The sequence below is a fragment of the Parambassis ranga genome, chromosome 12 (genome assembly GCF_900634625.1).
Source record: "Parambassis ranga chromosome 12, fParRan2.1, whole genome shotgun sequence".
In the NCBI taxonomy this organism is placed as follows: domain Eukaryota; kingdom Metazoa; phylum Chordata; class Actinopteri; family Ambassidae; genus Parambassis; species Parambassis ranga.
Genome location: NC_041032.1, coordinates 4,132,882 through 4,156,101, shown reverse-complemented (window position 1 = coordinate 4,156,101; position 23,220 = coordinate 4,132,882). Strand labels below are relative to the sequence as shown.

General features: G+C 39.2%; 1 protein-coding gene and 1 long non-coding RNA gene across 3 annotated transcripts in view; one reads left to right on the top strand and one right to left on the bottom strand.

Annotated features, from left to right (window-relative positions):
- Positions 1-4,136: 4,136 nt before the first annotated feature.
- Positions 4,137-14,545, top strand: LOC114443518 (uncharacterized). The gene is made up of 4 exons (XR_003671450.1): positions 4,137-4,247; positions 6,465-6,568; positions 14,268-14,324; positions 14,451-14,545. It is a non-coding gene; the product is annotated as an uncharacterized LOC114443518 (long non-coding RNA).
- A 360-nt stretch (positions 14,546-14,905) lies between these two features.
- The window catches only part of igsf9a (immunoglobulin superfamily, member 9a), a 48,588-nt gene continuing 40,273 nt past the window's right edge, over positions 14,906-23,220 (bottom strand). For both annotated transcript variants that reach the window (XM_028417623.1, XM_028417624.1), the window contains exons 15-21: positions 22,856-23,073; positions 22,414-22,498; positions 21,475-21,645; positions 21,046-21,082; positions 18,577-20,760; positions 18,008-18,081; positions 14,906-16,214 (exon numbers count right to left, since the gene is read on the bottom strand). In XM_028417623.1, coding sequence (XP_028273424.1) covers positions 16,051-16,214; positions 18,008-18,081; positions 18,577-20,760; positions 21,046-21,082; positions 21,475-21,645; positions 22,414-22,498; positions 22,856-23,073 — 2,933 coding nt within the window. In that variant the 3' untranslated portion in view covers positions 14,906-16,050. The remainder of the gene's footprint in view (positions 16,215-18,007; positions 18,082-18,576; positions 20,761-21,045; positions 21,083-21,474; positions 21,646-22,413; positions 22,499-22,855; positions 23,074-23,220) is intronic.

The window sequence follows — 23,220 nt, the reverse complement described above, 5'->3', positions numbered from 1 at the left end:
CCTGCTGTCAGCATGCCAATTGCACGCTCCCTCAATGCTTGTGGCATCTGTGGCATTTTGCTGTGAGACAAAACTGCACATTTCAGGGTGGCCTTTTATTGTGGGCAGTTTGAGGTACACCTGTGCACTAATCATGATGTCAGATCAGCATCTTGATGTGGCACACCTGTGAGGTGGGATGGATTATCTCAGCAAAGCAGAAGTGCTCACTATCACACATTTAGACAGATTTGTGAACAATGTTTGAGAGGAATGGTAATATTGTGTATCTGGAATGAAGTTTAGATCTTCAAGTCCATCTCATGAAACATGGGAGCAAAAACAAAAGTGTTGCGTTTATATTTTTGTTGAGTGTATTATCTACAATTTCCAAATGTTGGACATAGAATTTAAAAGCGTAATATCCTCCTGAAAGGCTGAACATTTCTCAGAAAACCCATTAAAACCATTGGTGCTCAACCAAATAATGGAAGTCCGATATGGAGGCAAGGCTGTTTTTCTTTATCTCGAGTTCATGATGTTCTTGTATTGATGGGAACCTTGAGTGTATTATATGCAACAAACCCAGTCACCAGGATAAAATGAGGCCATTGCACAATTTTGCAAACCACAGATACATACAGATACAGGTGTCCCTGAGAGTTTTGACAAGCTTTTAGTATGTTTGCATCAGTAAAATGAATGCAGACAGGCTTTTATTCAAAAGGACCATGGCCTTGTGGGCATAACAATATGTCTTAGAGTATAATGGCAGCTGCAGTTAACATGTTTGTTTTGCTTTGGCCAGGGAACCCCCCGCCATCACCAAAATAAAGATCCATGATGTTTGACAGACCTGAAAAATTGCTTTTTATACAATGTGCACCTTTATTTATATGTTTTTTTATATGTTCTTTCATGTAACAGAGCTCATGTCTTGGAAGACCTCATCAACATTCTTTACATACCATCCTTCTGCCAGTGGTTATAGAATGTTATTCTACAAGGCCATATGTTGTTCTTCCCTGAGACGAGCTGATCATACCAGCCTTTAATTTGCTATAACCTCATTGCTTTTTATGTAGCATTACCTGACCTTTGACCTTCACTTCTTATTATACCGACTTGGCCTGTCACTCCCTCAGTGAAAGTCTCCACAAGTTATGAAACTCACGATGTAGAACTTGTGGTTATGACAGGCCAGAGTTGACTCATAAGATATTGTTTTTTCTTCCCCACATATGGACAGTGTGAACCACCTACCCCGTGGTGAGACAGAGGGGGGACAGGCAAAGCCAAACATTATGTTAGAATACAGCTTTCAAGGCAGAGGGGACTTGAGGAAACCCATCTTGATGTCCCTGGCAATAACAGCATGATTATTTCTCAGACAAAAGTGCTATCTGGTGAAGAAGCCTTTTTCTTCTCTCGTCTGCTTGTCTGAAAAAGTAGCATATGTTCTGATTCAGTTTGGCACAACACCAACACCAACTCTACGATCAGACAAGATAAAATAAGAAAAGTCACTATAACAGGACACTATTAAGTCTAACATGCAGCTTATGTTGGTTCTGTTGCATTGATTCAACTGTTGAATTTCTGACAAGGAGAGGTCAATCTGACCTTGTTGTGTTGTTGATATTTATTGTCTAAATAACTTTTCCTATTTAAATGTGTTTGAAGTCTGATAAAGGGTGAGGAGTTCAACTAAACAGCTGAACAATGTCTTCTGCATCTTTATGCAGCCTTCCAGACAGATGGCATACAAAGTTTGTGTGTGTAGGGTCAACAGACATTGCATTATGAGAACTGTGATTACAGTAGACCAGTGAACACAGGAAAAAACAGACTTAGTGTCTCTCATTCTTCACCTCCACAACTTAGACACCTCAGGGTCAGGTAAAATCATCAGTTAAATTCTTATACACTCACATACAACCTCATCTCTGGCAGGGGTCTCATCTTACACCATCTTGAAGCAGTAAACAGGACGATATAGTTTAAAGTATTCCTTACTTCAGGGACTTTCTGTCCTTCCTTCAAAAGTTAGATTACTTCTGCTTTTGCTGCTTCTTTTTTGACTGTTCTTCGTAATGATGTCATTTATTCACTATCGTAAAAAATGGATGTATAATGTAAAGGTGTCATGGTCTTTGTTGCAGAGGAAGTTGTAATTTGAAGTGCATTCAAGTGGCTGAGAAGTGAAGCTGAAAAATGTACTTCTGCTACTCCTCACTACCAATCACTACATAGTGGAACAGAAGGGACCACAAAGCATTTTTTAAACACGGACATACTGACAGAGGAAGCTGCAACTCTTACAGATAAACTAAAATCTATTATTATTGTTTTTTGGGTCAGGCTGTCAGTACTGCAAAATGTGGCGGCTAGCAGTAGCTCATAAATCAGCCAGGTAAATATTGTTGTGAGTGCACAACTTACTGTGCTCAATTGCTAAATTCCAGCGAGAAGACCCATTACTGCTAATGAAAATATGAATCTTCATTGCTTTAACATCATCATATTTTTCAATACAGGAGTCAATTTCAATACATTTCAGAATAAAGTATGAGCTAAACTAGATAGATAGATTCTTTATTGGATTGAACTCAGGACCTCATACATGCAAAGCATGTGCTGTACCACTGAGCTACATCCCCCATGTCCAATGTCCACACTAGTCCAAACTAGTCCAATAAAGAACTTTTTAAACATATTGAATGACAATGATAATGTTGATCTGAATGTCTTTTCTATCTTGCTGATCCTAAGCGTAAGTGTATACCCTTCCTGCTGAAGGTCTGACTTCACATCTAAACATCTTGTATCTAAAATCCTGATTACACAGAATAACTTCTGGTATAACTTCAAAATAAATGCTCTTTATATTTTAGACAGTCAAATATAAGTGTAATTAGTAGAGAACACCCACTTTTCACAGGCTAACTTGATTTTTAGAAATAATAGCAGGTGTTGTGCTGTCCACCTTCTTCCATCTTTCCCAGAAAAGCAGCCACCTGAAGAGGAAATTTTGGATCCAAAGCTATTTCTTTCCAGTTGGCTAGCAGGTGATGTGCTGCAAATAGCAAGACTTTCACTCCAGATGGGCCTTCCCCACCCCCACCCCCGTTAGGTTATTATTAAGCCCCTTCTGAACATAGCTTTACATTGATGTAATGTAATGTTGCAAAGACTTATGTGAATGAGGGAAAGGAAACACCACACTAGCTTTTAATTAGATTATATTACATACATTAAAACAAGTTAACAAAAAAATGTGTTTGTAAATAGCAAACGTGGTTATAAAGAGCGGTAGTGACAGCTAGTTGCTGAATCTCAGTTAAGCTTTCGAGTTTGTTTCGACGTGTGTGTGCTTGTTTCGACATCTGGGAGCCTTACTGTAGTGCTTTTACAGCTAGTCTAAAAAACTCTTTTTTTAATAAACTACTCTATTTATGCCTTTGTGGGAAGCTCAGTTTTTGCACTGTATTTAATACAGTGTATTTTATGTGCAACACAGTATATTGACATTATATAAAATAAAGCCACAAACTTAGCCTGGGCCTTTTTTTCTTATAAAGGCCCAAAAATTTATTATAAAAATTGATAGTTTTCAACAATATGACCAGGTGATGGAGGGGGTGTGGCATATTGAGGCCTTAATCACATTCACAACTGGTCACAAAAAGCAACCATTAATCAAATTAATAAAATATAATGAATAGTGTTAACTAGTGTTAATTAAAATTTTCTATTCTTCTTTTTAAAAGTTCTATTCTCTACAATTTACCATTATTTTAAATTTTTAATTAAGGTGGACATTTACTACCTAAAATAATTACTTATATGCTTAATTTCAACACAAGTGTTGCCTTATTTTGAAGAGAATAAATGAACCCAATACACAATTCTATTTTTTATTTTGTATTACTAATAATCATTAATATTACCGCAGTGAAATTATACTGATTAAACCAATAAGATTAATTTTACATAAAAAAAACATCTCTGGAATAATCAAAAACTGATTCTATAAAAAGCTGTGAGTTTAAAAAGGCATGTTGAGAATACTGTGCTAATAGATAAACAAAATTGCTTTCACCAGAAGCGTCAACGTGATTTTATTTTGAAGTTCTGCGTGCACTTCCTGTAAGGGTCTCAGTCAGTTCAAACCATAGACCGCATGGAGGCAGAGAGGGCCTCTGACTGAGCAACACACACACACACACACACACACACGTTTCTCCACTCCGTGTCCCATGTTAATTGTAAGTATTTGACTTAAGATTAAAACTTGTTCAATATTATTTGTTTGGAAGCTCAGCATGTTTGTCATAAGCAAGTTGAGCCTGGTTAGCCACACAGCTAACACAGGGTTAGTTAGCTAGTAAGCTAAATCAATAAGTTTGGCTACATTTTTAACAGCATTGCTTGTCACTCTCCCCACAAATATTCTTATTCTCCTATTAATGTTATGTAGGAAAGATAAAGACCAAGTGTGATGTGAACCCCCTTGAGAGTAATAATGTCAGGAAAAACTCCTTTTTAACAGGAAGAAACCTTGAGCAGGACCTAGCTCATAAGGGAGAACCTTCCTACTAATGGCTGGCCGGGTGAAGGAGATTTAGCGACTTGCTTTTGATATATTGTTGTCTTTGCCACACCCATGGTGTGCGTTGTGTTCACCTGGATTTGATTGGTTAATAGTTTATCATTCATTCTGTCTGGATGATGTGGATGAGCCAGATCTTGGAGATGCATCAATGACCCTCCTTAAACCATCAAAGCCATAAATCCACTTCACCACCACTCTGTGAAAATTGCTGTGATCCCAAAGGGTAATTCCATGGTACCACTCCCCAGACTTGCTGGTGCTCTTCACCTGTCTCACCAAGGCTCTTCCACTTCAATAGCTCAGTTTGGCCAGATGGCCAAACATCTTTCATTTAAGGATTATGGAGGCCACTGTGCTCTTAGGAACCTTAAGTGCAGCAGAAATGTTTTCGTAACCTTGGCAAGATCTGTGCCACAATTCTGTCTCTGAGCTCTTCAGGCAGTTCCTTTGACCTCATGATGAGTGCATTTTCTCTTACATGCACTGTGTGAGCTGTAAGGTGTGTGTCTTTTCTAATCAAGTCCAATCAGTTTTTTCATCAAACACAGCTGGACTCAAATGAAGGTGTAGAACCATCTGAAGGATGATCAGAAGAAATGGACGCACCTGAGTTCAATATTTGAGTGTCACAGCAAAGGCTCTGATACTTAGGACCATGTGCAAAAATGTCAATATATGTAAACATTTGAGTTGACTTAGTTTAATTCAAGTGTAATCATTGACTACAATTAAGACAAACTCTAAACATTTAAGCTTTGCTCACAATAATTTGAAGTTTATTAACTCCAAAAAAAATAGTGTTGCTTCTGTTTTTTTTAGTACTGCTAACATATCTGGGTTTACAGTGCTGCCTGATGCAGTTTTGGTTGTGGAATGCGACACATTGTTAAGGTGAGGACATACCGAGCCAGCTCCAGTCCTGCTGTTGTAATTTTTAGCTCCCTCATTATCTTAGACTGACTTACCCGTCTGCTGCAGAAGCGCCAACGCCTGAACCCCTCCGTGCTGCCTTGAAAGAATTGTCTCACTTTGTACTCGCACCGTGGGCGTCCTGCAACAAAGTGTCCTTTTTAGTTTACATCACTGTGCCTCTTACTGCTTAAAATATCTAAAGAATTCAGGTATATTTTTTTTTGTGTCACTGTGGGTTCACTGTAGTACAATTACATCTGTGGATGTTTGATGGCTGAGTGAAATTTTGAAGACAATTTCCTGCCCAGTGGTGATTTCCTGGTTTCCCGTTATCAGTTATCCATTACATGCCTGATGGCTCTTACTCGAGGGAGGATGCACTCCTTCTCATCCTAAAGTCTGACTGATGGAGTCACTGTGAGGAGAGCTGTTGCACTGTTGTAAAATGAATCCTGAGTGAAGGAAGTGGCCCCTCAGCTTTACAACACGAGTGAAGTTTCAAGGATGTGGAAGCTCTAATAAAAAAAAAAAAAAAACATTTACGTGCCCGGAGACTGAGTTTCTTCTCCATCACATCATAATTGTGACTGTGATTGCTCAAGGACATTTTGGAAATAGCCTTGCAGAAGCACCGTGCTCAATTTCATTAGTTGTTCCTGGTTTAATTCTGTAGCACTGCACCATATGAATTATCTGACAGTGGTGCCAAATGGCTTTTGTCCTTGTTTGAGCCAGCAGATCTCTGCCAGCTGCAGTGCACATAAGGACAGACACAGAAAACTTCAACCTGTAGGGATTTTACACTCTGTACCCGTACTAGTTGCACCAATCGTATTTCAGCATTAAAAAAAAAAATCATTCAAGATTTATAAGCATACCTGAGAAATTGGCCTTTGCATCTGTCTGATGTCCTTAAGTGGAATGTGGACTGATGTTTCCTGTCTTTTCTTTTTGACAGTAGCTTCACTGACAAAGGGCACAAACAGGCTGCAGGGACGAACAGCTGGAAACCACAGACGACTTCAGCGAACAGCAGATGTCAGTGCTCATTAAACAAGGGGGGTAAGAACACCACACAGATGTGAATACCATTTACACAATAACCAGCAGTGACAATATCTAACAGCTACATAATGTACCAAAAGCTGATGAGAATTAACAGTTGTGAGAATGCAGACCTCAGCACAGTAGACTGATTGCTTTCTCTTTTTATCCTATTTGTTGTTTAGCCAGCACAGGCAACCCCGCCAACCCTTTTCGTAATCAATTTGACTAATGGAATAATCCATGTGTCTGAAACAGTGAACATTCATTGTGTAAAATCATCTATTGACGGCTGTGTTCGGAGGTGAGAACAAACCATTCAAATTGTAATCATTGTTGTTCACACTTGAGGCCGCACACTATCCATCAAAAATAATCTCTTAGAAATCATTGAAAATGTGAGGTTACGGTGCATTTTCATCCCTAGACTAGCAATTATGAAGCACAAACAAGCTGAGCCTTTTGTGCATTCCTGCAGGACGCTCTGCTCGTTATCACAGGCTCTGTGACGGCTCTCGCTGACACCAGTGTGCTGCTATTTTTCTGTCACGTTTGCTGTCACTTAGTTTGCATTCGGTCTTTAAAAAGTGTGCCGATAGCAACCACCAGATTCTATTTCATCACACAGAGTATCAAAGGAGAAAGTCATAACAACGAGTCATGGATGGCCTCCTTTCTCATGACTCTTGTTTGAGGCATTCTGTGCCTTCTTGAAAACAGGGTAAATCCACAGGTGTGATATGAAGATTGTATGCGGATATGTGTTGTGCACCGGCTCTGATTGAAATGAACAGCTGCCGGCAGCATCCATTTCATCTGATTGAGGGCAAACCATCACAGCAGCAATACGTCACAAGGGATCACGGTAACACCTTAAGCTGTGAACAGACATGAGGATTATTGAAACCTGGGGATACTAAGCACTCCACATGATGATTTATTTCCACAACACAGACAAGCTTGAGCAGAGTCGGCTCTTGGCATAGGCGACATAGGCGGTTGCCTAGGATGCCCCCTGCTGGAGCCGACATACCATAGTCGCCTAGGGCACCACAATGGCTGAGCTTCAGTACATAAAATAAAAGTAAGCACAAATTCTTGTCTTTAGACAGACATTAATTGCAATTTGTTAAACCAGTATGTGGATGCCAATAGTCAGCTATTTAAAGGAAGTTGAACAGACCATTGAAGGAGTTTGTATAGCATGTAATCCGGCTAGCAATATCATTCCTGTGATTTCCTTATTGATAAGGCAAACTAGTAGTATATATTAGTAGCATAAACTGTTTAAGATCAGCTAAATAGTAATTTACCTGTTGTATGTCCACAGTTGAGCATGTACATCAGGTTTCATGAATACTTTGGCCTCTGTACACCCCCACATTGAATTTAAAATAAAACACTTATGATGTGAGCAAAGTCAAAGCGTTCAGCTTTAATTCAAGGGTTTTGACAAAAGTGTGGCATTAACTAAGAAATTAGACTAGTCATACACACACACATTTTTGGTGGCTCACATAAAGGAACTAACAGAATTACAAACATAAATCTGTCTGTCTGACATGGGTGAAAGTCCTTTGCAGTCAATGACTGCCTGAAGTCTAGAACCTATAGACAAGGTCTTCAGTCTCATCTTCAGTAAGTGAACAGCATGCTCTATTGGGCTGAGATCAGCAATGACAGTGTTCCACTGGCAGCCATGTCCTCACCATAACTCTGCTTCCACCAAGTTTGACTGAAGATGTGCTATGCTGTGGATTATGGGCTGTTCCTTTCCTTCTCCACACACATTCTGCTACAAGTTCACCTTGGTTTCTTTTGTTGGAAGAATTTTATTCCTGAACTGGGCATGGTTTTTTTAGCTGCTTTCTGGTTTGCATGTTGTTGTGAAGTCTTTGTATAAACACTCATATAGCTGTCTCTTTACTTTAGACTTTGACAAAGACACATCTATCTCCTTCAGACTGTTCTTGACTTTGCAAGGTGTTGTTGAAGAGTTCTTCACCCTCTGCTGTGTTTAGTTGTTTTCTGTGGACTTTTGCTGCCGCTGACTTGCCAGCTTCTTCCAGACTGTTGCACTGGCCACACCTGCTGTTTTTCTGTCTCTCCCTTATTATTTTTTTCAGCCTAATGATGGCCTCTCTCACTTGCATATACACCTCTTTAGACCTCATGTTGAGAGTTCCACTGAACACCTACCAAATGCAAATGTAACACTCAGAACCACCACTGGGACTTTTATCTGCCTTATTAGTCATGGAGTAACGAGAGAGCAGGCCACACTTGGCCATGCAACTGCTTCTCAGACGTTTTTTCATTTACATATGAACCAACAAAAAATGTGTGTGTATGAAAATATCTATAATTCCTGCCTGTTTAATGCCACACTCTTGTCAAAACTATTGGGGGAAAAAACGCAAAAAGTCTTGCCTTCATGTCGAGAGTGTTTAATTTCAAATTCAAAGTTTTCATGTACAGAGGCCAAATGCCTCTATTTATGAAGCTGACTGTAAGAGTAAAATTTAATATTACAGTGGCACTGGATCATGTTGGCTTTAGTTATGTTTTTTGCTAAGTGATCTGACTGAGAATGGCAAAGTACCAAACCATTATAATGTTATCATAAGCCTATCACTGCTAGAATAAACTTGCCCAAATTTGTCCAGTTTGTTGCATTAACCCAGTTTATAATCATCCCATTGACTGCTAAGAGACAGTTATGGTAAAATACTTTTATTTTCTTACAGGAGTCACAGTGGCTCTTGCTATTTTCTTGCATTCTTGCCTATAATTAAATTGACACATTAGCAAGATCTACTGCTGTAATTGCTGAGAAATTGTAAAAAAGGCCCACTCAACCCCACTGGTAGTGCAGTTATGTGGGAGAAATTCAATTTGTTTGTTTGTTCTTTGAAAGCTTTAATTCATTTATTCCATGTGTTTGTCTGTTGGATGGGTGGTCCATTCGAGAAATGAATCATTTCGAATTCTTGATGTGTAAATTATCATCTAAATAATCCCTGTGTTCTCACTGTGCCATTCTTGATAAACAGCAAGGGCTTTAAAGTGATTTCTGGGACGACAAAAAGGTTTTGTTAGACACTGCATAAAGCACTGTAAGTCATTAGCATGGTGTGAAGAGGCTCGTTGTGTATCAGTGTAATGAAGAAAAAGTCGGTAATCATGTAGATGTGACTCATTTTTATTTCTCCATGTAGCGTTTTCAGTTTGTCATTACACTAAAGTGTTCTGTTCAGTTACAGTATTATTCCAATGAAATTGCGAATTAAGTAGGTATGTGCCTTTTTAGTGGCTTTGGTGGACCTGTACCTACTGACATACCCCACAGTCCGATTTATATCCCTGAAGGTGACATACACTACCGTTCAATAGTTTGGGGTCAACAGGCCAGTTCTATAGCTTCTCTGATCAGCTTAACAGTTCAGCTGTGTTAACATAATTTCACAGGAGTTTTCTAATCATCAGCCTTTTTAATACAATTAACACAATGTACCATTAGAACATGATGGTTGCTGGAAAAGGGCCTCTGTAATAAGAGAAGATTGAAGCGAGCGTCTGGACCTGTAGAGTTTTCTTGAAAACGTTTCGCTGCTCAACCAAGCAGCTTCATCAGTTCTAACTGTTTGGTGTGGAAACATGGTTTATATGTTGTTGCAGACCTCAGTGGGTGGGTCTGGGTAAAACAAACAATAGCACTAAATGTTTCCATAATTACCTGTGATGATCTGGCTGCCTGTGCCAGGTGTGACTATGAAACTGCTGGAGGGGGACTGGTTGACAGCCCTTTGTTCTTGCTGTGAGTATGTGCAAACTTCCTGGGAATGGATGGATGGCCTCTGTATACCTTTGTATATATTCCATTAAAAGTCACCCTTTACTAACTAGAATAGTCATTAGACTGTTTGATTACTTTAATGTTATCTTCATTGAAGAAAAAAAACATTCTTTTTTTAAAAAAATAAAGACATTTCCAAGTGACCCCAAACTTTTGAACGGTCATGTACATCTCAGCCAAATTTAAGCAAAACAAAAAAAGGATACAAGCACCCAATTATTATTATTCACCTCCTCTCTGCAACTAATATGTCATGATTAACTCACTCAAACCCAAAATTTCAAACTTACATTATATCTCTGTTATATTACCAAAAAAAAAACACAGGTTAGAGTACTTCTAGCCAGGATCATGCCATTTCCACAGAAGTTTAGGTCTCTATATTGTAGCAAATAATGAGCCCACAAAGACTAAAAATGTGACATTAGGTTTAATGAGAAAGAAGAAGTAGGTTAAATAGAAGATACAGTTATTAGCCATGTCCTTGTATTTGGTATAAAGTTTGGAAGTAAAATTTCCTGATTGGAAGCAGTGTGGATCAACAAAGTTCGATTGATTTCCAAAGTATTTGTGTATGCAAAACATTCAAAATGAGCAAAAGGGGAATACCAATCAGAATTCACCTTGCAGGAGAGTCTGATCAATGTATGTGAGACACCTTCCATCCAGTGTCTAATCAACAGTCAGTGATCTGTAGAGTAACTGAGGACAAGTTCCAGGTGTATTTATTAAAATGTGACAAAAAGAAATGAATTTAAATGTTAGGTGTTGCTATGTTAGGATTTTTATCTTTGATTTATGGAGGAAGTGGAAGGCTATTATGCAAAGAAGCTTACTCTATTTGAATTCTTTGAGGATTTAGCACACACTATGTATAGAAGATACAGTATCCAATCACTTGTTTAATTAATTAACATTAATCAACTTCCCCCATATGTTTGTTTGTATTTTGGTTAACATTATTAACATTGGATCAAATCAAAACACATATTTAATATAAAAGCATATATTTTCCTTTTATAACTTTGTTTTTATAAGTCAGTCTCCCGTTCCAAATCCCAACCTTGAAGTTAAAGAACAGACAGCTATTATATTTCAGTCATCATAATCATCATAAATCAAAATCCTGGAAAGTGCTTTATCATGTCAACAGTCACTGTGAGAAATTGGGCTCAATTATCTTTTTTGGTGCAAGCACATTTCCAAGGACACACTAAAACCAGCCATTATAATAAGGTCATCAATTCTGGATGAACACGCTCTGTAATCAATGGGAGAATTAGAAACACTCACTGCAAGGTTATTGCCCTTGGGATAACAAGAACACAGATGTTTTTCAAAAAGTCAGTTTCTTGGGTAAATGCTTAATTAAAGGGAAATAGGGGTTAAGAAAGATTCTGCTGTACTATAAAACCAATACAACAGAAGAAAAGTCATTCTCCCCCCTGATGCTATTATTCCTCACTCTGCTGGGAGGCATTCACTGAGGTAATTAACTTCGCTGACATGTTGTGATTTCATTCAGACTGAATGCTGGATGTGCAGATACACTGATTGAAAAACTCCCATTTAGGTTTCTATCTTTAAATGATCCACGTCCAGCCATATTTCTACGGTAATATTGCTGATAATCACTCTAATTTTACACTTGGCAGGAGATAATAGACACAGCTTATCCTCGGCAACAAGCACTAATTGCCATACTCGTATTTTTTTCTGCCACGCACAATGAAATACCTCCTGCAGTCTGTGCGAAAGATAGAAAACCTCCATTTATTTTAAATGTCTACAAGGTTAAATGAAACATGGACTCCTTAAATTGTGCTTTTTCAGTAACACAGTAAACAAACACTGTTAAAATGCTTGTTTACAAGACTTATTCATAAAACTGAAAAAAGTCATCAGAAGATGAAACTGGTTTGATTTTTTTTTTAAACACACCTTGGCCAAATTCCTAATTTATTTTATAAATGTTAAATTATTTAAATTTTTAATCACAAACTCATCTAACTTTTGTGTCACACTGAAGAGAAAAGAATCCATTGTCAACACCGAACTTGTTTGGTCTCAAGGTAAAACAACTGAAGAACACTTCTTGTTCCATTTAATCAAGCTTTGAGGCTGGCATGCGAGAGTGACTTCATAGAATTAATTTTCTTTAAAAATAAATTCAGGCAGAACACAACTGCCTAAAATTATTGTTTTATTGTTTAAAGTGCATATAATATGTCCAGTGTGACACTATCTTACTGCAACAATTAGCGGACAGACACGGTGGTGAGTGGCTGGTGGTCACATTGGAGCATTTGCCTGGGGTTCTAGATGTTAACAGTGCTCTGTTACTGCTAACCCAACTACTCCACGTTTTCACCTTCAAATAGAGCCTTCAAATGGTTAAGAGCAAAACAAATAAAAAACTAAATATGGAACATGAATTGTTTTTTAAATAAATAAATGATGCTTTCACAACAAAATTTTACTAAGAAAAAATCAAAGATGAGAATGGTTACCATGGAAAAACATACATTTTCCTTTTATAAGGAGGTGTAAAGTCTCTTACAGTATCGTGAACTCTTACCAGAAGCAAGATATATAGAACCAACTACTCATACTATGGATTTAAACAGCGTTGGCCTTATAGCTGCTGTGTGCATACTGCCTTGTCAATTTGTCAATGTGAAACGGGTAAAAAGCTTTTAATAGATTGTGGCTGGTAATTACCCATTGATGTGAACTGTTCAACGTTATGCTACAAGCCTACCTTTAAAAGGAACTGGCTGCACTTGCACCTCGTTGTTACTGCGTTTGCTCTTAGCATTGTAATCACTGATGTCAAGGCGATATGAAAGGCTAAATAAATGGAGGATTAAAAAAGATGATGCTGACATTACATCAGATTGCTTCACCCATGGGATTGAGGTGTCTGGTGTTGCTGTAGTATTACCATTGGCATAATTAGAAGTTGGTTCATGTATAACACTAGTATTTTATCAAATATTGAAGTCAGCTGTGTCAAAAGAGCAGAATGGATGTATATCTGCACACCATCACAGATTGCCTTTATAGTTGTTAAATGTTGGAAATACTGTTGAGCTGCACAACTAATGTTAGAGTCCAGCTGTCAGCCTCGTTGGCTGTCTTTTGATGTTCAGCATGTTAGCTACTTCCAAACAGCCGTCAGCTGCTCGAATATATTTTGGTCGCTTGATTTCTGAGGAGCTATCACTTCTTTAATACTAATGATACTATGGAAGGAAATAAGACACTGTTCTTCTACCCGTACTTCCTTTAGCTCTCAAAACTTTGACAGACAGAACAGTTGGGAAGAGCTTAGGACACGTTTTATATGCATACAGTGTGAGCATTCAATGTGAGCTCATAGATTGTGAACTTGCACTTTTTCCTAAAAAATTCTTTTTGCAATAGAAAAAATGAAAAGCCTTTTTGTAGAAAACAATGAGCTTTAAAGCATTTGCTGCAAGCAGTGAACGTGAAAGACATGTCTCATAGCCATATTAAATACAGGTTGACAGTGAATCAACAAAAAGACTATACTTTACTACTTACATAAGTGTAAGTGTATAAGTGTATACTCTTGCGTTTTTTTCCAAATTTTTTACATAAATAAGGCCAAATAATGTGTTTTTCCAACATATCCAGATAAATTTCTAGGTAAAAAAAAAAAATAAAGAAAGAAAAATGGGCATTCTGGAACATGACCCTGAGACTGAAAAACACATAAGGGTATACACTTAGGTTTTTTCTAAAAAAATTTTACATGCCACAATATGGTCATTTTTCCATCTTTTAGGCTATATTGAACCATATGTGTTTTTTCTTATATCTTTTTCTTATATTTAGAAGGAAAGCCCAATAGAGCATTCTGGAACATGGCCCTGACACCAAAAATACATAAGGGTATATACCTTGTGTTTTTTCAAATTTTTGAAATATGGTCATTTTTCCATCTTTTAAGTAAATAAATTTTACTGAGACCGAAAAATACATATAACAACTTTTTTCTTGTCATACTGATATATTTAGAAGGAAGAAAAGAAAGATAGGCATACATGGCCACCACTGCGGACCTGCCTGGAAGGGTTAAAACACAAAGTCAAGGTTGGGCAACAAGGTAAAAAAAAAATCTTTCTTCCTCTGCTTGGATAATTTAACCACTATAATGTGTTTTTATAGTTAGTTTAGTAGTAATAGTTTATAGTTAGGCTGACATGTTACTATGTTTAAAAGAAAAAAAAACTGGAAGCTCTACTGGAACATGACCCCAAAAAACAAATTTTTGATCATCCGTTTTGGATAAATTGGACCATGTGATATGGTATACCCTTATGTTTTTTTCAAAATTTTTATAGGGTATACAGTTAGATATTATTGAAATTTATTAAAATGTATCAGTTTTTCTTTATTTAGAAACATCAAAAATCATATTATATGTCCAAAACAATGGAGAAAATAATAGACATAATATAGCAGGTCAAAAAAAATGTCTTACAAATTTTGGGTCATACTGAATTATGAAATATATTTCACACATAATTACCAAAGAATATAATGAAAATGTACATTATATGTAATTACTAAAATATATCAGGTCAAATAAAAAATTAAAAGTATAAGTCTTATGTATTTTTCAAATTTAAGGTCATGTTAAAATACAACATTATTTAATTTATTCTGCAGAAATATCATAGTGTATCATGAAAATGCACAGTATATGCACAGTATATATGTATAACCATAAAAAAGCAATGATATAGCACATCAAAAACGTGAATTTTTGTCATACCACATTATGGTCTTTTTTTTGACATACTTGACTGTATAAAGTGTTGTCTAATGTCATGCTTTCATATTTCCAGGTAAAAACTACAAGAAAATTCATTCTGTGACATGATCCCAAGACTTAGAGTAGGTAATGGTATACCCTTATGTTCTTTCATTCTTTTTTTTAAGTCTTGTTCATGTTGGGTGTTTTTTCATGCAATCAGAAATCAGAAATACTTCCATTAATCCCAGGGAGAAATTTGCTTGCAATGCATGCAAAGAAAAAAATGCTCATCTCCATGGGAAATCACATGGAGAAAGTGTTATTTTTAAGAATAACAGTGCAGCACAATAACCTTTTATCATCTTCCTTATTTATTGACATTTTATAAACACCTCCTTTGTGTAGCTTAAAGGAGATTGATAATATCTCAAAACGTAGTCATCCACAGCACAAACCAGTCACTTGATGATACGGAGTCATCCCTAGATGATGAATGCATATCAAACTACACAAGAGAACGTAGTAAATCCATCAGCCCAGCGTGTTGCTTTGATATTAGAAGATTGGCAGTAAATGTCAAAAGTGTGCTGGCGATGATGGGTCAGACAGTAAAAACATTTTTTTTAAAGCTATGTGTAAGAGTACACTTGATTTCCTCCTTTCATTATGTTTACTGAGCTGTGCTTATTGTAAATGATTCGAAGCCCCCATGCTCTGCCCTTCTTTCACTTTAAAATAGAAAATGAGATTGATCACACAAAAGCTCACTTTCTGCTACCTGCGCCTTTTTGTCACCTTGTGCTGCGAGTCAATAAGTGAAAGGACACACCAGGTGAGATGAGCCGAAGGCTGGCAGTGTCAGAACAGCACGGTGTCTGGTTCTGGCTCAGCAGAGCAGCTGCTTTGATGCCCCGGGAGCACAGAAACCTGAGTGCAATTTTTCAGTGCCTTAGTAGAGCGCTGCATGCTGGGAAGGCTACAAAACGGAGGGGTCTTCAGCTGATTCAACGAAGGAAGCACGCCTGTGGGTAAAGAAAGAAACTTGTGAAATAACAGCATCTGTGAGTTTCCTTATATTTTACTGCTGATGTTATTTCATTAAACATCCATGCCCTGTAGGTTTCACCTCCTCGGTGCTCAACACCCAGAGATGAGAAACACTCACAGGTTATAGGTGGGATATTAAATATTCTGACTGCAGCTTAGCTTGCAAGGCAAATCTGAGGAGAGTAAAAACATGTCTGACCTTTCTCCTAGTTTCTTTCTAAAAGTACAATCACAAATATTGCCTAGGCTCAAGTTAAAATTCAAAAAATGATTCCGTAATGGAAATTTTAAGTGTTGCTCTCTACGGCACATGCCATAACACACTGACTACACAGTGAGCCTGCAGTCATCCAGGAATGCATACTTCAGACACCCTATTCATCTAATTTGACTGCAGCAGTCCTCTGCTTTTTAACTCAAGAGGAAGATAAAGCTTTATGGACACATTTCGACCGCTTTCTAGTCAGATGGCAAGTTAAACAAAGAATAAGGTCTATATTCTGAAAATGAAGCATTTTTAAAATGTCAATCCTGTCAAATGTAAAAAATAAGTACCAAAAAATATTTTAAAAAGTCTATTAAAGTAATCACTTTCCCTCAATGTTAGGCTGAAGTGCCAGACTCTGCAGTTCCTAAAATGGCCACTTGATCAATAACAGTCAATCCTCATAGATGCCCATGTTAGGACGTCCACCTTTACAGCTGTGTAAACTGTGTTTAGTTTCTATAGACAATTTCCCAGTCCCAGCACAATTCATCTTTAAAATTATGCAGCATGCATGCCAACATTCCTTGCAAGATCATCTATAAAATACAATCTATCCATGTTTGATTGCAGTCCATTGCTCAATGAAACCTGGGCACCAGATTTAAAGTGACATGTGCACAGCTACTCTGTGCTGGCAGTGGGCTTGTAGAGCTAGTGCACCCATGCGGCACTGGTAGCATTTGTTATCTGTCACATACAAATCAATGGAAAAATATTTAACTTTTGGAACATAGCTCGCAGTTATTAATGTTGCTTCTCCCACAGGTGGGCCTTGTATTTTTAAATCAAATTTAACATTTGTATAAATAGATCAGTGACATTTATTTAACATTTACTTAAGAAGAAAGGGAATCTTTAAATGCGTTTCATCCAAGCAGCAACCAGTGAGACAGAAATGAAGCAAAGTGCAGTTCCTCACAATGCCACTTGAGGCTGATTTTGTTCCTATGAATAATTTTTTGACTTTTTAGTTGGGTACATTAAATTTTACATTTTATAATTTTACAACCTCCTTCCACCAAGGAAACGTCTATGATTTGCAAACTTTACAATCTATGAAAATAATATTGAAAATAGTAAAATAATAAAAGAGGTTAGGTGAGGAGCAAATGATGCACATGCAGCTTTTCTGTCATGGTTTAGGCTTTTTCATGTTGGCATAAAGGTCCAGAATTGCTCTTCAGTAAACCTATGTATAAAAAGTGTGTCCATTATTTTTTGCCTATGCTTTTGTCTATAGAGGCATTATGCTCTGAAACTGTAACTTCTTTCAAAGTTTTCTGCTGTTACAACATGATTACAGCTTTGAAATGTTATATTACTTGTTATAGCTTCTGAAGTAAGGAAAGAATCGGTTATGGTGAGCTCTCCACAACCACCCCATGGCATGAAAGAACAAAACCATTTTGATGATGAGTGAAAACAGCACAACAATCATCAATCAATGATTTTCTACTGACATGACTTCCAACATATTAACAGTAAACCAAAATTGCTCACCATCATGTTCTCCAGGCTGTAAGCAGAAATCAACAGCATCCCACTCATAATTCTCATCAACAGAGGCCTTTCTCCTGTAAAGGTCACAAAAACATCACTTAATACTGAATACAAAAACAGTAGGGGTGTTTTGTGTACACTGGTGTCTATAAATGGCAAAGCTGTATATATCCAATATTCCCAATATGCTTCTGTTTTTTCACTTAACAGCAGATTGTCTGTTTTGCAAAAATTCCTCCCACAATGATTGTATTATATTGTTACATAATTAATTCACATTCAAGCAGTGATTACATGTTAAACTAATGAAGTGGTTCTGTAATCTCTATACTTATCAGTTATGAAAAATAGTGCAAATTATCCATGTTTGTTGAGTTTGTACAGAAAAAACTATAATAAAGGTTTGTCTCCACAGGGTATGTGGCTGATCTAAAAACACACTGTGTCATATGCTTTATATTAAACTGTGTATTTTAGGCTCACCTTGAAAGTACTATATTGACCACAAGGTTCTCTCCCACATTTTCCCCAATAAAACCTGATTTCCCTCATTCATTATGTCTTAATACCTTTGGCCTGGTTCCATTTGGTAGCTGTGTTTGTCCTCTGTGGCGTCCCTGACAGTCTCAGGTGAGCCGACGAGAATTGGGGAAAGGTGACACACGGAAAGGCGCCCATTAGCAGGCTCCATGCTGCCTCTGCCACTGCTGGCGTAACTGCTGTAGCTGCTCCCGGACCCTGGCACTCCCTCATAACCTCCAGCATCTACTTCCACTGCCTCTTGATTGTCTCTGATACGAGGTAAGGACAGGGCCTTCATTGCCTCCATGTAACCTCCAGCCTCGTTCATGGCCTCCTGGTAGGTGTTTGGCCATTTGGCAGCAGTGGGTAAAAGGGATGCCTCTCTTCTTGGCTCATAGTGCAAAGACACTTCATGTTTGCTGCTCCTTGGAGATAAAGGCTCCACAGCGGGAGGCTGTGCAGCAGGACAAGAATTTGTGGGAGATCTGGAAATCTTCCTGGGAGGAGAGCTCTGGGGTCTCCAGTGCAGAGTGTCAGGGTGACAAGATGATGCAATTGAGCAGTTCTCTTGGCTGAGAGAGTCTATCCACGCATCTGGAGTCAGAAAACTCTCTTTCTGCCTTCGCAAGTCTAGACTGTGACTCCTCTGCTTAGGACCCCTCCAGACCTCTGCTTCTGATGTTTGTGGACAATCTGGGATGACAGTGCCCACAGATGCAGGGCTATGGCAGTTAAGGCTTTTGCTCCTCTTCATATCCCTGCGGTTGAGCGGGCGTCCTTGCTGTACATGACAGGCTATCCGCTGGTGCAGCATGGGCTTTGTAGGCTGCATTACACGCACCTCAACCTCTGGCTCATCCACGCTCATCTCCATGCACAAGTCTTCATCTGTGTGTCCGTTGTACACTACCTCCACTTTTGATGAGTCTGGCACCGCATCAAGAGCTGAATTAGATTTTTCAGTATATTTATTGCTGTGGAAAGACAACTTTGAAAGGCTGCCATGACTAAGATTGTTCTGTCTTGGTGCCTCAGAGCATGAATCACCCGTTTGCATTTCTAAGACTGTGGATTGTGGTGAATTATCATAGCCCTCTGGTGCTGCCTCTGCTCTTTCATGTCTCTGAAGCTTTGAGGAGAGATGTGGGAGAGTTAATCTGTCATTGGAAAAACTGCCTGCCTCCTCAGTTTGGAAACAAGTCTGTTTGGCAAAGAATGGAGAAGGGTGACGGTTGTTGGGCTTTTTAAAACAAGAGGAGGTAGTCGCAGGTGAAGACGTGCTAAGACGGCTCCAGGACAGGTTCAGAGTGGGAGGTGAAACAAGAGGATGGGTTTCCCAGTGGACAGAGGATGATGAAAATGGGCTCGGTGACAGACAGGCCCTCTCTCTGCTGTCTTGAGGGTATCTACTGGGCAAGGTGCTGCTCTTATATTTCCACACAGGTTCACCTAAGCCAGGCTGCTGCCTCTTCATTTCTCTGACAGAGGTTCTTTTTACCGTCAACCTCTGCAGCTCCCTCTCCAGTTCCTCCCTCTCCTCAGCCAGTTGAAGGCAGCGATTCAGGTTACCTCTCTCCCGCTCATGCTCCATTTGGAGCACCAGGGAGCTCGCAGTAATGGACGGTTGCCCGAAGCCTGATCGTATATGTGGGAGGACTGGAAATGTTGGACTTCTGGTGTGATGAGGATTGGTGGCAGAGCTGCTATTTGAACACATGCTGCTGATATCAGGGAAGACGTCATAACTTTCCTTGTGATCTGTGACATACGGGCCGTAATGGGGCAGTTGCAGACCTGAGGAATCAGGGTCTGGGTTGCATGGTGGGAGATCAACAGAGAGCACAAATGGCAGCTCTTTCCTGTCTTCCCTCTCTGAGTGCAGTGAAACCGACCTGCGAACTCTAGCAGAGTGGTCACACCGTACACTTTTCTTGCTGTGAACACTCAAAGTGTCATTGTCATAAAGTGGGAGTGTGAAGCGCCCGTCTGGACCTCTAGAGATCAGCTCAATAGAAGGGGAAATTTGAAAAGAAGTTTCCTTAGTGAGGCAGCCTCTGCTGTAGTTGGACATGAGATGCTTCCGCTGGTGATGAGTCTGAGTGCTAAAGGAGGAACAGTCTGTCTGCAAGGAGGAGGAGGTGGTGTTAGAGGAAGATGTGGGATAGAGGGAGCTGGCTGGAAGCAGGCTTTTCTTCAGCACACTGTCTGGACTGCTGGAGCCTGAAGTCTTTCTGTGAGAGAGAGAGAGAGAGAGAGAGAGAGAAAGAGGGGGAGGGACGGGGTGACAGAAGAAAATTGTAAGAAAAACCGGAGGTGTAAGAGAAAGAGAAGAAATAGCGGCAGAGAAAATAAGATTGAGAGTGAAAGAGGGGGCGGAAGACAGAGAGATGCAGCAGCAGGAAACGATGAGGATGAGTAAGACAAGGAAGGGTGCTGCCTTTTCCAGCATATTTAAATGAAAGCAGTGGGAAAGGTCAATAGGAGGTATCGTAATGAAATGATGAAGGGGTACTTACATTGATGGGGAGCATTTATAGATGGCAGTGGGGGACTCTGAAAGGGAAGGAGAGGGGCAAGATGGTATCTGACTCATTAGGATACAACCACACTGACCAAGAAGTAAAAACATAATCAACTCTAATAAGAGCCCATTAAAGGGCCCAAGGCACCCAGGCTTGTCCAAAAAGTTAATTACACTTACATTTATCAGCCACTAATGAGAAATTACCCTAATTAGCAAGTAATGTAAATGACATCAATAACTTTTACAACAGAATGGACGAGCAGGGGACAAGAGGAGCGCCAAATCCATGCAGCGAAGGGTATGATTTATATAATGGATTGAAAGTGCCTTCAATATTTTATTGAATAAATGATGATATTCATGATGCAGTTCATCAAAGTGAGTGTCTGCTGAGTGTCTCTGGAGTGAGTGGGTATTTTACCATCCTTCTTCTTTCTGCGACACTGGTCCCTCTTGTGGTTGATAACACAGGCGGACCCCACTATCAGGACCAGTGCCAAGCATATGAAGCCGACCCCGCCCAGCACGCTGGCCAGTAATGACTCCGGGACGAACTCCAGGAGTTGGGATGTGGCGGGGTATATCTCCATCCCTGTGACGTCATTTTTAACAGTGATGCATGTTAGTGCAGATATGAAGAAAGGCAAAGATTGATGATAAACAACAAACAAATTTCTATATGTAGAAGTTGCATTGTGAACATTTCCATATACTGTGGAACAAAGAAAGAACAGATAGATGATTCGAAGCTTTGTAAATGTCATTATTATTTTTCATTTATTGTTTACGTTCACATAAGACAATACTTATATGCCTTCTTAAGTTTTAATAGACTAAATCAGCGTTAGCCTGATCTCCAGTCTACATCCCTGATGATGATAATTATATTCATAAAGTTGTTTGTTTTTGTTTCATTCGCATGGATAGCTGTCAAACTGAGATTATCAGCAGAAGCGATGTTAACCAGTTTGAAATCTGGTTGTGATTGTTGTGCCAGCCCTTGGGTAGCATCAGTCAGGGAGTAGGAGATCCCTCCTTTTGATGTCTCTGTACTCTCTAATGTAACATTCATGTCACATTCACATAAGAATATGAAAAGTACAAATTCAATTGCTAACTCTTTTGAGAAGTTATTAGTGGAGCTATTTCTATCATTCAGGCTTCTAATGGACAGCGTTCCCAGAGGCGCTGCTCTAATTTTTGGTCTAACGCTGGATTCAGATGAGGAAGAAATATAGAAAGTGGGGAAAGAGAAAAAAAAGAGCTCAACATGAGTTAGAATGAGAGAGGAGGATGGGTTGAAACAGAAGGTGGGACTGCAATGGGATTGGGGGGGGCAAGGTTGCTCTCGAACACCTACCCATGGTGGAGACATTGACTGATGGACTGGGCTCGCTCAGCAACTCCCCGCGACGAGATAGCAGCCGCAGCTCATACACACAGTCCTGAGACCAGCATCGTGGACACGTAAACGTACACACACACACACACACACAGTGGAGAGAGGACAGAGGATGAAACCACACTTTGTCAACACAGGACTGTGCTTGCAATGCTAATCAAGTTCATTTGAATTCATGTAGGCATGTAGGAGAGAAAAAAGGAGCACGGAAAGAAGAAAAGGCAGTGCACACAGATTGAAAGACGACACAAAAGTGATGACAGCATGTAGCGTGCATAATTGAGAGTACATTAAAGTGAAAGCACGGAGGTGTATAGCCCAGATAAAAAAATCTCCAAGGCATTCAACAAGCAGTGTGGACTGATTAGTCTCAGAGGGAGCAGCGAGACTGCCTTGTTACCTTGTGCAGACCCGGAACCACTATCTCACTGCTGTGGGCACTGACGTCCTCGTCCAAATTGAACCACTCCCCCTGCTCGGTGCGGGACTGGAGAACGAAGCTGGTGATTAGTGGGTGCTGCTCTTCAGGAAGGGACCATCGCAGAACAACACCTGCTGAAGCCCGGTTAGCTGACAGCGATGTGGGGGGCTTCAGTTTATTCCTACTTTCTGGAAGATCTGATGAAGACAGAGAGAGGAAGAACTTCAGCTGGAAACAAACAAAAAAAAAACAATGGAAAACTGCCACTCCTCAACCACGAGCGAGGGGTAAGGTTAGTTCTTCAGCTTAGACCTGAAATAAATTTTGCTTTTATGACTTGAGGT